This window comes from Scyliorhinus canicula, chromosome 2 (genome assembly GCF_902713615.1).
Source record: "Scyliorhinus canicula chromosome 2, sScyCan1.1, whole genome shotgun sequence".
NCBI classification, from domain to species: domain Eukaryota; kingdom Metazoa; phylum Chordata; class Chondrichthyes; order Carcharhiniformes; family Scyliorhinidae; genus Scyliorhinus; species Scyliorhinus canicula.
Window position 1 is genome coordinate 65238817 of NC_052147.1, and position 12859 is coordinate 65251675.

The 12859-nt window shown below is 48.5% G+C and overlaps 1 protein-coding gene across 2 annotated transcripts in view; it reads right to left on the reverse strand.

Moving 5' to 3' along the window:
- Positions 1 to 12859, reverse strand: part of ccdc175 (coiled-coil domain containing 175) — a 191839-nt gene that overhangs the window by 82299 nt on the left and 96681 nt on the right. For both annotated transcript variants that reach the window (XM_038780307.1, XM_038780313.1), the window contains exon 10: positions 7061 to 7132. In XM_038780307.1, coding sequence (XP_038636235.1) covers positions 7061 to 7132 — 72 coding nt within the window. The remainder of the gene's footprint in view (positions 1 to 7060; positions 7133 to 12859) is intronic.

The window sequence follows — 12859 nt, forward strand, 5'->3', positions numbered from 1 at the left end:
TTGCTGGTTCGTCAGGTGGGACAACTCCCATGTTTGAGATTCTGACTGAGGTGGTATCGGAGGAGTTTGAAAGGCTGTCACCAAGCATTTAGAGGTGCTTCAGAGGGAGATGATGGCTCACTCAAAGAGTGGGTGGAGGAGTTGCTTGCCCTGATAAAGGCTTCATTGAAGAAGACTTCGGTCGAGGTGTAGGAGCAAGGAGAGAAGATGCAGAGGGTGGAGGAAATATTGTCACAACATAGCGATCAGTTCACCTCAATGGGTGAGGAGCTGCGGAGGGTTGCAGAGGTCAATAAAGGGCTAAGAGCCAATGTGGAGGATGTGGAGAACAGTTCGCGGAGGCAGAATTTGGGGATCGTGGGCTTGCCCGAGGAGCCAGAAGCCGACCGAGTACTTTGTGGACATTAGAATTTTCTTTTAGAATTAGAATTTACAGTGCAGAAGGCCATTCGCACCATTGAGTCTGCACCAAACCTTCCAAAGAGCACCCTACTCAAGCCCACGTATTTACCCCAACCTCACAACCCAGTAACCCCCACTTACCCTTTTGTTTGGACACTAAGGGCAATTTAGCATGGCCAAGCCACCTAACCCGCACATCTTTGGACTGTGGGAGGAAACCGGAGCACCCGGAGGAAACCCACGCAGACATGGGGAGAACGTGCAGACTCCGCACAGACAGTGACCCTGGAGCTGTCAACTAACTGTGCTAATCACTATGCTACCGTGCTGCCCCATGTTCGCCAAGTTGATGGGGGAGGTGGAAGAGCCTTCCCTTTACGAGTTGGACAGGGTGTGGTGATAACCACTGTAGATATGCATACTTGCAGTAGGGGGATGTATGGCTGTACCTGTAATACAGGTTCCTCCGGGAAGCCCCTGCCGGCTAGCTCCGCCCACAGGGAGCTTGTGTATAAATATGCGTGTGAGTCACTCAGACTCTAGTCTTCAGTTGCAGCCGGAGGAATAGCATCACACAGCAATACAGCCTTGATTGAAATTGTCTCTCGTCTTTGACTACAATTGTTAGCGCCACAATTTATTGCTGTGTGATTTTCCGTACACCATGGACATCAGAATCAAGACTGACCGTCTGCAGCTGGATCCACAGTCGCTTCACACCAGGAAAGACTTTGTTCACTGGCTTGCAGTTTTCGAGGCTTACATCTCTTCAGCGGACCCTCCCCTGATGGAGGCTCAGAAAAAGCAACTCCTGTACTCGAGACTTAGCTCCAGTGTCTTTCCGCTAATTCGAGATGTGACTAACTACACCAGAGCTATGGAACTGCTCAAGGAGAACTATGCACAGTCGACGAACACCATGTTTGCGAGGCATCAACTCTCTACTCGCATCCAGCAGCCGGGTGAGTCGATTGAGGACTTCTGGAGGGCCCTTATACCTCGGTACGAGACTGCGATTGCCGGGCCCTCACAGCGACGGAACACTCTGACTTACTCATGCGCGATGCCTTTGTCACAGGCATTGCATCGGATCCCATCCGGCAACGACTGCTGGAAGGGGCCGCCCTTGACCTCGCGGCCACAAAGACTCTGGCCCTTTCCATGACGGCCACCTCCCGTAGTGCGCGAACTTACTCTGCTTGCCGCTCGGCCCACCCGTCCTACCCCTCGTGGACCCCGCAAACGGCCCCCCATCCTCACCCGTCCTACCCCTGGTGGACCCCGCAAACGGCCCCCCCCAGCAGCCGCCCCTGCGCACTATGCCTGCGCTGCTCGCCACACCGCACTCCCTGGGGGTCCCCACTGTTACTTCTGCGGTCAGCAGAAGCACCCCCACCAACGTAGCCTGGCCCGCACCACAACCTGCAAAGCTTGTGGCAAGAAAGGCCGCTTTGCAGCGGTGTGTCAGTCCTGGACGGTTGCCGCTATCGCGCCCCCGTTCCCCTCGCCTTAGCCGATCGCACAATGGGCCCCGCCATCCGCTTCCCCCGACCCAATGTGCGATCAGTGGGCGCCGCCATCTATCGCCGCCTCCGCCACGTGCGCTCCATGGGCACCGCCATCTTCATCTCCCACCGCCATGTGCGTTCCATGGGCACCGCCATTTTGTCCCAACCCCACAACGTGCGTTCCATGGGTGCCGCCATTTTGTCTGCCGCCACCTTCTCCCACACAGGTACTCCAGATGCCGCCATTTTGTCCTCCCGGGACGGGGCCACGGGACACTACCGCTCCTCATCAGACTCATCTGACTCGACTGCTGATCGTCCGCAACTCGCCTCCGTTATGCTCGACCAGTCGCGTCCTCGCAACCTGGCACCCTCTTCCCCATCGGTGCTGGTCAACGGCCACATGACCTCCTGCCTCATCGACTCCGAGAGCACCGAGAGCTTCATCCACCCGGACACGGTAAGGCACTATTCCCTTGTGGTCTATCCCGCCAACCGGCAGATCTCTCTCGCCTCTGGTTCCCACTCTGTCCCGATCCGGGGTTTCTGCCTGGTTAAACTTACTGTACAGGGACGTGGAATTCGACCGTTTCCATCTGTACATTCTCCCCAACCTCTGCACGTCACTCTTACTAGGCCTGGATTTCCAGTGCAATCTCCAGAGACTCACCCTCAAATTCGGCGGACCCCTACCTCCCCTCACCATTTGCGGCCTCACGACCCTCAAGGTCGAGCCTCCCTCACTCTTTGCCAATCTGACCGCAGATTGCAAGCCCGTCGCCACCAGGATCAGACGGTACAGCAACCAGGACAAGGCATTCATCAGGTCCACAGTTCAGCGGCTGCTTCGGGAGGGTATCATCGAGGCCAGCAACACCCCTTGGAGAGCCCAGGTGGTAGTGGTTAAGACCGGGGAGAAGCACAGGATGGTTGTGGACTACAGCCAGACCATCAACCAGTACACGCAGCTCGACGCGTACCCCCTCACCCGCATTTCTGATATGGTCAATCAGATTGCACAGTACCGGGTCTTCTCTACTATTGAACTGAAATCCGCCTACCACTAGCTCCCCATCCGTAAATCGGACCGTCCCTACACTGCCTTCAGCTCCGTAGGCAAGCTGCGGCGAGGGAGATAGTATGCGTTCGGGATAGGACGGGTGAGCTTCAGGTGGCCCCGGAGCAGATTAACAAAGTGTTTGAGAAGTTTTACAGGGACTTGTATAAGTCAGAGCCACCAGACGATCGGGGCGGGGGGGGGGGGGGGGGGGATTTTTAAATAAATTTAAAGTACCCAATTCCTTTTTTGTCCAATTAAAGGGCAATTAGTGTGGCCAATCCATCTACTCTGCACATCTTTGGGTTGTGGGTGTGAGACCCATACATACACGGGAAGAATGTACAAACTGCACATGGATAGTGGCCCGGGCACTTGGTGCCATGAGGTAGCAGTGCTAACCACTGTGTCACCATGCCACCTGATGGGTGAGTTTTTGGGAGGTTAGAGTGCCCGAGGTAGGGTGAAATGGAGACGGTAGGGCTGGAGGAGTCAGTGGAAGTAGAGGAAGTGAAGGCTGCAAAAGGGAAGATGCAGACGGAGAAGGCCATGAGGCTGGATGGGTTCCCGGTGGAATTTTGTACAAGAATTTAAGGGTAAGTTGGCGCCATTGTTAGTGGAATTATTCGAGGACGTGATGGTTCAGAGGTTTTGCCAAAAATTATGGGACAGGCCTCCATCTCATTGTTCTTAAAGGATAAGGACCCGGTGGAGTGTAGGTCGGATTGGCCCATATCTCTGTTGAATGTGGACACCAAGATATTGGCAAAGGTGCTGGGGTTGGAGGGGTGCCTTCCGAGGGTGGTTGGGGAGGATCAGACGGGGCTTGTTAAAAGCAGACAGTTGTCATCGAATGTGAGGCTGCTGCTGAATGTGGTGCTTTCTCCGGCAGAGGGAAAGGAGTTGGAGGTGGTGGTTGCATTAGATGCGGAGAAGGCATTTGATCGGGTGGAGTGGAGTTATCTGATTGCGATGTTGGAGAAGTTTAGGATTGGGCCTACGTTTATGGTATGGGTCAAGTTCCTGCGTAAGGAGCCGATAGCGAGTGTGCGCATGAATGATACGAATTAAGGGTATTTTTCGCTGCACTGGGGAACAAGGCAGGGGTGCTCAATGTCCTCCCACCTGTTTGCGATGGCGATAGAGTCCTTGGCCCTTGGCTCAGGAGCTCAGAGTTGTGGAAGGGGATAGTGATAGTGAAGGGGGGGGGGGGGGGCATAAGGTGTCCTTGTACACGGATAATGTGCTGTTATATATTTTGGAGTTGGGTTCCTCAGTGGGGCCATAATGCATTTACTTCAAAGATTTGGGATGTTTTCGGGTAAAAGCTGAATTTGGGGAAAAGCAAGTATTTTATGGTTTCCTCTACAGGGATGGGGTCAGGGTAGGGGAGTTACTATTCCATACAGCAGCAGCTCACTTTAGGTATCTGGGGGTGCAGGTGGCTTGGGACTGGGCAGGTTTTTAGAAGTTGAAATTCTCAAGTTTGGTGGGGAGGGTGAAGGCAGATTTGTTGAGGTGTGATTATCTTTCTCTGTCATTAGTGGGCTGGGTGCAGGTGGTGAAGATGAACATTCTACCGTGGTTTTTATTTTTGTTTCAATGCCTGCCGGTTTTTTGCCCAAGACATTTTTCAAAGGAGTGGATAGGCTGATTTCACTGAGTATCATTAAAATAGAGATAGATAGGTTCTTGATTAATAAGGGGATTAGGGGATGGGGAGAAGGCAGGAAAATGGGGATGAGAAACATATCATTCATGATTGAATTGCAGAGCAGACGTGATGGGCTGAATGGCCTAACTCTGCTCCTACATCATATGGTTTGTCTAGGCAGGCAAGTTGGCCTTGATAAGGAAGGTGGTTTTGCAGGGGAGACGGCAGTCGAACAGGATTAGGCCTTCCAAATTTGATGTACTATTATTGGGAGGCGAATGCAAATAAGGTATGGGGATAGAATATGTTAGGCGGGTCCTTTATGGGTAAGGATGGAGGTGGGTTCATGCAGGGGATCGGGGTTGCAGATAGTTTCAAATTGTGCATCCACTAGCCCCCATCCCAACCCTGACCCTTTCAAAAATTGAATCAACTTGTTTTCCGACATATTGCCACCAATTTGGCTACATTATATTCAATCCTTATCAAAGTCATTAACATAAATTGTAAATAGTTGAGGCCCCTTTATTTATCACTTTGATACCACACCAGTTACAGCTTGTGAACCTGAAAGAGACATATCTATCCTGACTTTCTGTTGGTTAGCTAATTTTCTATCCATGCTCGTTACACATTGAAGTTGTATTTTGTCATCGCTTCTCATTTGGCTAAGAACAAGGGTGAGATCAGGTGTAATGCCTGGATCTGGTATGTGTCTCTTGTGGGGACCATGAATTGGATTCAATTAGAATTTGAATTGGTCTTTGGAGCAGTCAAGGTGATGGATTAAGGGTTCACTCTGCACTTTGGCTTTGTAACTCTGATAAAGGAATTTTAAAAAAGTTGTATTTTGTCATAGTCCTCCTCATTATTGGCCATATTCCCCAATCTGGTGTCATTGCCAAATATTAAAACGCAACGTGTCATTTATGCTCAATTATAAGCAAATAAGTTACCATTATGGATACTTAGCTGTACCAAACACAGACGTGCTTCTCTGTGGAGGGGTCTTTGAGATCCCTTGCTTAGCATGAGCATGGTAGCGGTGAACTAAATATAGTGGGTATGACTGCGGTAGAGTGCAACATGGTCAATAAAGAAAACATGAATATTATTGATCTTTCTGTGATGGCCATTTTGAAATGTTTGCATTGTTCTTTCCGATATTTTATGAATAAAGTATATTTTTCCAAAAAGAAAGGACTGCTGCATCATTCTGCGTGCCAGTGTAGCTGACATACAAACCTAAGAGCCTCATGTGGATAATTGGAGTACTTAACCAAGTCATGCAGACATGTGAATTGGAGTTTTAGAGCATACATTGAAACTCTATTGCAATTTTAAAACTTAACTAAACTCTTCTTCTGAATCAACACTATTCTTCATCTTACTCTCCTACAGCCATCATAGGCTTGGATTTTCCTTGGATAAACCCACAGCTGTGATTTTTCCCAATATTCTCCAAAGGATGCACTGAGGTACTTATCACCACATCCTTGGAACACAGATGCACTCATCCTCTTTACTTGCAGCGTTGACAAAGAGTCATCGGACTCGAAACGTTAGCTCTTTTCTCTCCCGACAGATGCTGCCAGACTTGCTGAGATTTTCCAGCATTTTCTCTTTCGTCTCTTTACTTGCTGACCTTCCTGTCCAATGGTATTTGTGAACTGGGGGGGTTAATTTTACATAGCTTCCTCCATGTCCTGTCATCTGACCCAGCAGTGTTATCTGCAGTTTAACAATCATAGCCCTCATTTATTTTTCCCACCAGAATGTCTACTCACTTACAAATAAGTCCTTAACCTTACTATGGATGATTGCATTGATATGCTACCATTGCCTGCAATTTGGCTCGCAGATAACAACACCTTCCCTTTTACAGAAGTCTCACCATCTGGATGTACTTTCTAATATCTCATTTCTGGAGTCCTTCCCAAGTGGTCCTAAGCTACAACCTTCCTCTGCAGACTTTCATACCCAGCTTTCAGTCTGTCTGGCTGCTGGGTGGGAAATGGATTTAAAACGTATTATAAACTGTAAAACAACAGGGCCGATGTATTCTGGTATCTCTAGCTGCTGACAAATGTCCTGGCTCTCTCTACACTTACCTGTAAATTTTGGGGCATTCTTCACGCTAAACTTGCCCATCATAACCTTAAAAATCTTTTTCACTCTCCGGTATTTCCAGAAGTGATGTTGGGTTTTTATTTCCTATTTTGTTAAGTATCTTTAATTCATAAGGATGATTTTCAAATAACAGCCTTACAATCAGCTAGACAAGGCAGCTGTAGCTGACTGTCTAATGCTGAAATAATTAACTCTTGGTTCCAAGTGTTCTATGTTCACATGAAATTATTTTTTGCCACATTTATACATGCAAATTGACATGTGATTGTTGTGTAGGGAGTAGGATGCTGCAATGTTTCCGAATCTTACCTTAACTGTTGTTCTTTTTCAAACTTGTGTGCATATTTCTGCAATTCCCCATTCAGAAAGTCCATAGCATCCCTAAACCAAAATAAATTCTTAATATCGTAAACTTTAAAACATATTCACTGAAATTAGTACAAGAAATTGCTTCGTGGAACATCACTTCCAACACTATACCAAAACAGTTAATGATTCAAGAGCAACATTAAGTTTAGACTGTTTATAAATGCATCGGCAGGTCAATTGAATCAATAAGGGTAATTGGTTGGCCAGTGGAACGTGCAGGACTGTTGTCTGGAAGTTGTTGCAAAAGACTAGGGGCTGAATTCTCCGGTCACCGATGCCAAAATCGTGTTTGGCGATTGGCCGGAGAATCACAGTTCCCGACCAAATCGGGGCAGCGGGGGGGAGTTGGTCAGTTGTGCACAAGCTGGCCAAAGGGTGGGGGGCACTATTTCGCAGGCCGGGTTCGCGAATGGCCTCCGCCATGTAGCACAGTGCAGCAGCTGCAGGCACCTCTCTGGACCTTATCCAGATGCTCTATGCTGCCTGCATGCTAGCCCCCTGCAAAATGGGGAATCAGTGGCCATTTTACGCCATTTATTCTGGTGTAAAACGCCACCATTCCCACGTCGTTGTGGGGACATAGCCCCAAAGTCGGAGAATTCAGCCCCAGGTCAATCATTTGGAAAAACATGTCTGCCCTCTCTCTTTCAACCTGCTTCCATTAATACAGTTGCCAGATGAATGCCAAGAATGAAATCCAAAGATGTGCATGTTAGGTGGATTGGTCATGCTAAATTGTCCCTTAGTGTCCAAAGATGTGTAGGTTAGGTGGGGTTATGGGGTTACGGGGATAGGGTGGGAGAGTGGGCCTAGGTAGGGTGCTTTTTCAAAGTGTCAGTGCACACTTGATGGGCCAATTAGCCTTCTTCTCCACTGTAGGTATTATATGGTTTTAATGACTAATAGGCTCAGCCAAGTAGGGGTCTGTTTATACAGTTGCAAAGGGGAGTGCTAGCTTTGATTAAGTGACATTTTCATCGCCTTGTAATAATGTGGAGGCGTGATTTAACCACCGCATTACGCCCAGCGCAGATCTGGGTGTGCTGGTTAAATAACAGGAAAGGAAATAATCGAGATTCTTGTCAGGCACAAATCAATTTGCTATCTAGCCAACATGCTCCCGAAAAGAGTTCCGGATCATATAATTAACCCCAATTTGCATTAATTTGCATGTCATTAGTGAGATTGAAATCAAATGTAATGGCATCCCGGGAATTAACTGGTTCACCAGTGAGAAATCACGCAGGTATCGTTTAGTACTTCTTTTTAAAAATGTGAAGCTAGTGCAATAGCTGTTGAGGGGAACTGACAAGGTGAGTAGCCATTTCCATTGTCAAGCATGCAGCTCAAGGGCTGCTGCCCCAGTGCTCAAGCCGGGAACCCTTCAGGGGGGTCAGGTTTAGTCGGGGGCTGAAGCGTTCCAGGTGGGGGGTCTCCTCTGGGCTCTGGGGGGGTGAAGGGCTTTTCTTCCGTGAGGCCTTCAAATCTTCAAACCATCTTTAAATATTGTGGATATCCTATCAGGTCCAACTACAGATGCTGCCTGTCTTACCAAAAATTTCAAGGACAGAGCCTTGCTCTTGGTTATATGCTGAAGGTCACTTGAACTCCCTTTGACTGTCCAATTCCTTACAGATAGCAAAACTGATGGTGGTGTCGATCCTGCAGAGGATGCCCGGGAGCCCTGTTGGTCAGACGCTGGAGACTGTGACATCAGCATCGATGCAGGCTGGTGGTGGCACCCCATGTGCTGGGGGCGGCCGCACACCCTGGCGACCGGCAGTCCACCAGGCTGAGAAGGAACCAGAGGGGGCGCCAGTGATGGCCCAAGGTGCACATGCATCGTTGATCTTTTGAGGAGATGACGGACAGCATGTGCCGTAGGAGACTTCAACTCAAGAAAGAAATAGTGCGGCACCTGTGCCATGTCCTTGCGGATTTAGCACTCTGTGGAGGAGGAAGCACCCTCTCCCCTTGGCCGTGAAGAGTACTGCAGCCTTTAACCTTTATGCAACTGGTTAATTCCAGGGCTTAAGCAGTGACTTCTGTGGTATTTCACAAGCTGCAGCCCACAAGTTCATCTGTAAGGTTACGGATAACCTAGACAGCAGACTATATTAACTTTGAGCTGGACCAAGCCCACCAAGATGTCCAGGCAGCAGGATTCTCTGGCATCTCTGGGATGCCTCAGGTCCAGGAGGTAACTGATGGCATGCATATCGCCTTGCGCACACTTGGGCATCAGGGAATGCCCTTCATTAACAAGAAAGGCTTCCACTGCCTGAATGTTGAACTCATATGCGACCACCACCTCTGGGACATGCAAGTTTGTGTATGCATCCCAGGGAGCGTGCATGACAGCTACATCCTTGGACACGCGGAGATCCACGACGTTTTCGAGGATCACCCCAGGATGACAGGTTGGCTCTTGGGCATAAGGGGTACCGGCTGAGATCACAGCTGATGACGCCAGTGCGGAGGCCAGAGACTAAGGCGGAGACCTGATACAACAAGGTCTATGTTGCTACTCGTGCAGTCACTGAGTGGTACATCGGACTGCTTTTCGGTGCCTGGACCGCTCTGGTGGTGCACTGCAATACACCCCCAGAAGTTCTCTCATTTTGTGGTGGCCTGCTGTGTCCTCAACGACCTGGCATAGCAGCAGGGTGACATGCTGGGGGAGGAGGGACATGCGGCCTCGTCTGAGGAAGAGCTGGACCAGGAGTGGATGGTGGACGAGCCCAAGGAAGAGTCGAGGGTGGAAGTCAGGCAGCAGAAAGGACCCGGCATGCCTGGAGGACCAGGAGGCACTCATCCTCACCCGCTTCTCATAGGACAATTCTTTTTCTGTAAGCTCCTTCCCCCATTTCCCTCCTTCCTCCTCCCTGAGCCCCCCTAACCCCCCCGCCCCCCCCCCCCCCCCCCCCGGTCTGTCAGTGGGTCAATATACAAGACAGGAGAGTGATGATAACTTGCTGTGTGGTTAGCCCTGGTGCTCCTAAGTTTGCGTCAAAGTCTGACCCCTGTCTTTCTGCTGAAAGAGCGCTCACACCCAGCCTCTGAACGGAGTCTGCATCAGGGGTGCTTGATCTTGGACCACTGTGCATGGGGGTGTTGAGCTGAGGGAAACAGGGGGTGGGGATGCTGCTGTGAAGATTAACATGACAGCGGTTTCACATGTATCAGGTGTAACATGTTTTAATAGTTAACATTGAAAATTTCCATTCCCCCTAGCTACACATTGTAAACCCCCTCCCCCCGAAGTGCCCACTCAATGATCCTTAATCTTCTTGATCTTCTGTGGTCTCTTGCTACGACTAGTTGTGTTTCCAGGATGCACACAACTGAACTGGTGGAGGTCGTTGGACTTCTTCCTACATTATATGGTGATCCTCCCGGTCATGTTGCCCTCACTGACAGCTTCTGGCACTGCCACCGAGGCAGTATTGGTGACCCTGCTGCTTGTCCTTCGACCCCCCTCGGGGGAACAGGGTGCCATGTCTTGCATCCACGGACTGAAAAGCCTGGTCAGGTTGGCACCCCCAAAGCAAGAAGCAGGTCTGCATGCTGCCATGCTTGTTTGTTGACTGGAGTGAGTGGTGAGGGAGTTCCTTTTTGCTAGCAGCGTAATGCTGAGGTGCGAGTCTGACAAATCAGACGGCGAGACAACCAGTAATGGCGAGAATCTCATGGTGACTCATTTCCGGCACTAAATGGCATTAAATACGAGCCACGATTTTGCCAACATGGTTGTCAGAAACACCCTGCCAATCGCGCACAAAATGACACTTTGAAATTGTCCCATTAAATTGCACCCATGATCTTTCTTTGGAGAGGTTTTTCAATGTCTGTGCTTTTATTTGGACAAGATTAAGAACTGTAAAATATATTAAAGGTTTCCTCAAGCTGACTTACAATGCCTGTCTTTGATTGACAGTTTTATGAAAAGAGAAGAGGCACAATGTTTTTTAAAGAGATCACTGAATTGATTTTTTTCCCCCAAAGATTTTCCTGTGTCATTATATGGCTGATTGGTTGTGTACTTAGTTCATGGTGGGTGAATGGGCATGGGTGTGCCTGGGAGATATTAGGCCTGTAGGGTATATGGAGGGCATGGAGGGTAGATAGGAGGCGTCTGGGGGAAACATGAGGGTGAGGGATAGAGGACGAAATAATCAAGATTATATTGGTCCAGTCAATGGAGTTGGGCATTGTAATCTGCTGGCCTCACCATCTGCCCACCTCAGGGCTGCCTCGGAAGGTGGTGGGACCATCTCCAGACCATGTCCTCCTCTCATACAGAAGATTAGAGTGGACACGCACCTCCAGGATGGACATAGTATTGTGGGGTCAAGAAAATTCTTGACTCCCAATACCCATCTCCTTGACAAACATCTGGCCCATGTGTCATTAATATTGATGTGACCTGCTGCCGGGCCAAAACAGGTATCCAGAGGTAGCACAGTTGTTTCCAGTGACAAATATCAGGCTTTTAACATTTAGGTAAGTCATCTGGTTGAGGCATTTGGAAAATGAACAAGATGGGTGAAACCCAGGGCAGCAACAGCCCAAAGTTTCTTTGCGAAATTCAGGAGAAAAGTGACTACCCTGGAAAAGATACATTTATTTTTAAAAGACGCATTGTTGTGCAACTAGGAGGAGCTTTCAACAAGTTTAAGACCCGTTGCAGCCAATTTCTGTCTCACTCTACCACCCTCACCCTAGATCTGCTCTCCATTCTGTCCATCTCAAGCTCTACTTGTCACAGTTGGCTCTGTACAGATGTTGGCCAATTTTCTGCTGTCCAATTTTGGAATACACAGCTGAACAATAATTTTGAAATTCTGCACATACTGGAATACAGTTAGGGCCCTTTGTGACTGTGGTGGTTGGTGCGGTGGTCACAGGTTTTGTGCTGTTTTAAATAAAACATGCTCCCGATGTTTTTTGTGACTTTTATTAGGATTGATTTGATGATGTGGCCAATGTGGGAACCTATTTGGAGAGATTTAAACATGGAGTTGCAAAAAAATTATTTGACTAAAATATAGAAGGTGACAACACATTCAGGGAGTTTGTAATTAGTATTTTATAGTGACTGTTACATAATAAAGAATCAATAATACACATCACTATTATCATTTTTTTGTTCAATATGTTCATCAAATCGATTTGCATGAAGCTGCATGAACATTTACGACAGTTTACAATTACAATATCTTTATGCAAGAAATTGTTTCTTTTAATTGGCTCAAAAGCTGTGCTACTTTCCACTTACAACATTTTGCTTTTATATAACTTACTGACCACCGAAGTAAGGCTAACTGGCCCACAATTACCAGGGTCATTCCCATTCCCTTTCTTGAACAGAGGACCAACATTCGCCACTCTCCAGTCCTCTGGCACTATCCCCGTAGACAGTGAGGACCCAAAGATCAAAGCCAAAGGCTCTGCAATCTCATTCCTTGCCTCCCAAAGAATCCTTGGATATATCCCATCTGGCCCAGGGGACTTGTCGACCCTCAGGTTTTTCAAAATTGCTAATATATCCTTCTTCAGAACATCTACCTCCTCCAGCCTACCCTCCTGTATCACACTCTCATCCTCAAAAACATGGCCCCTTTCCTTGGTGAACACTGAAGAAAAGTATTCATTCAACGCCTCTCCTATTTCTTCTGACTCCATGCACAAGTTCCCACTACTGTCCTTGACTGGCCCTACCCTCACCCTGGTCATTCT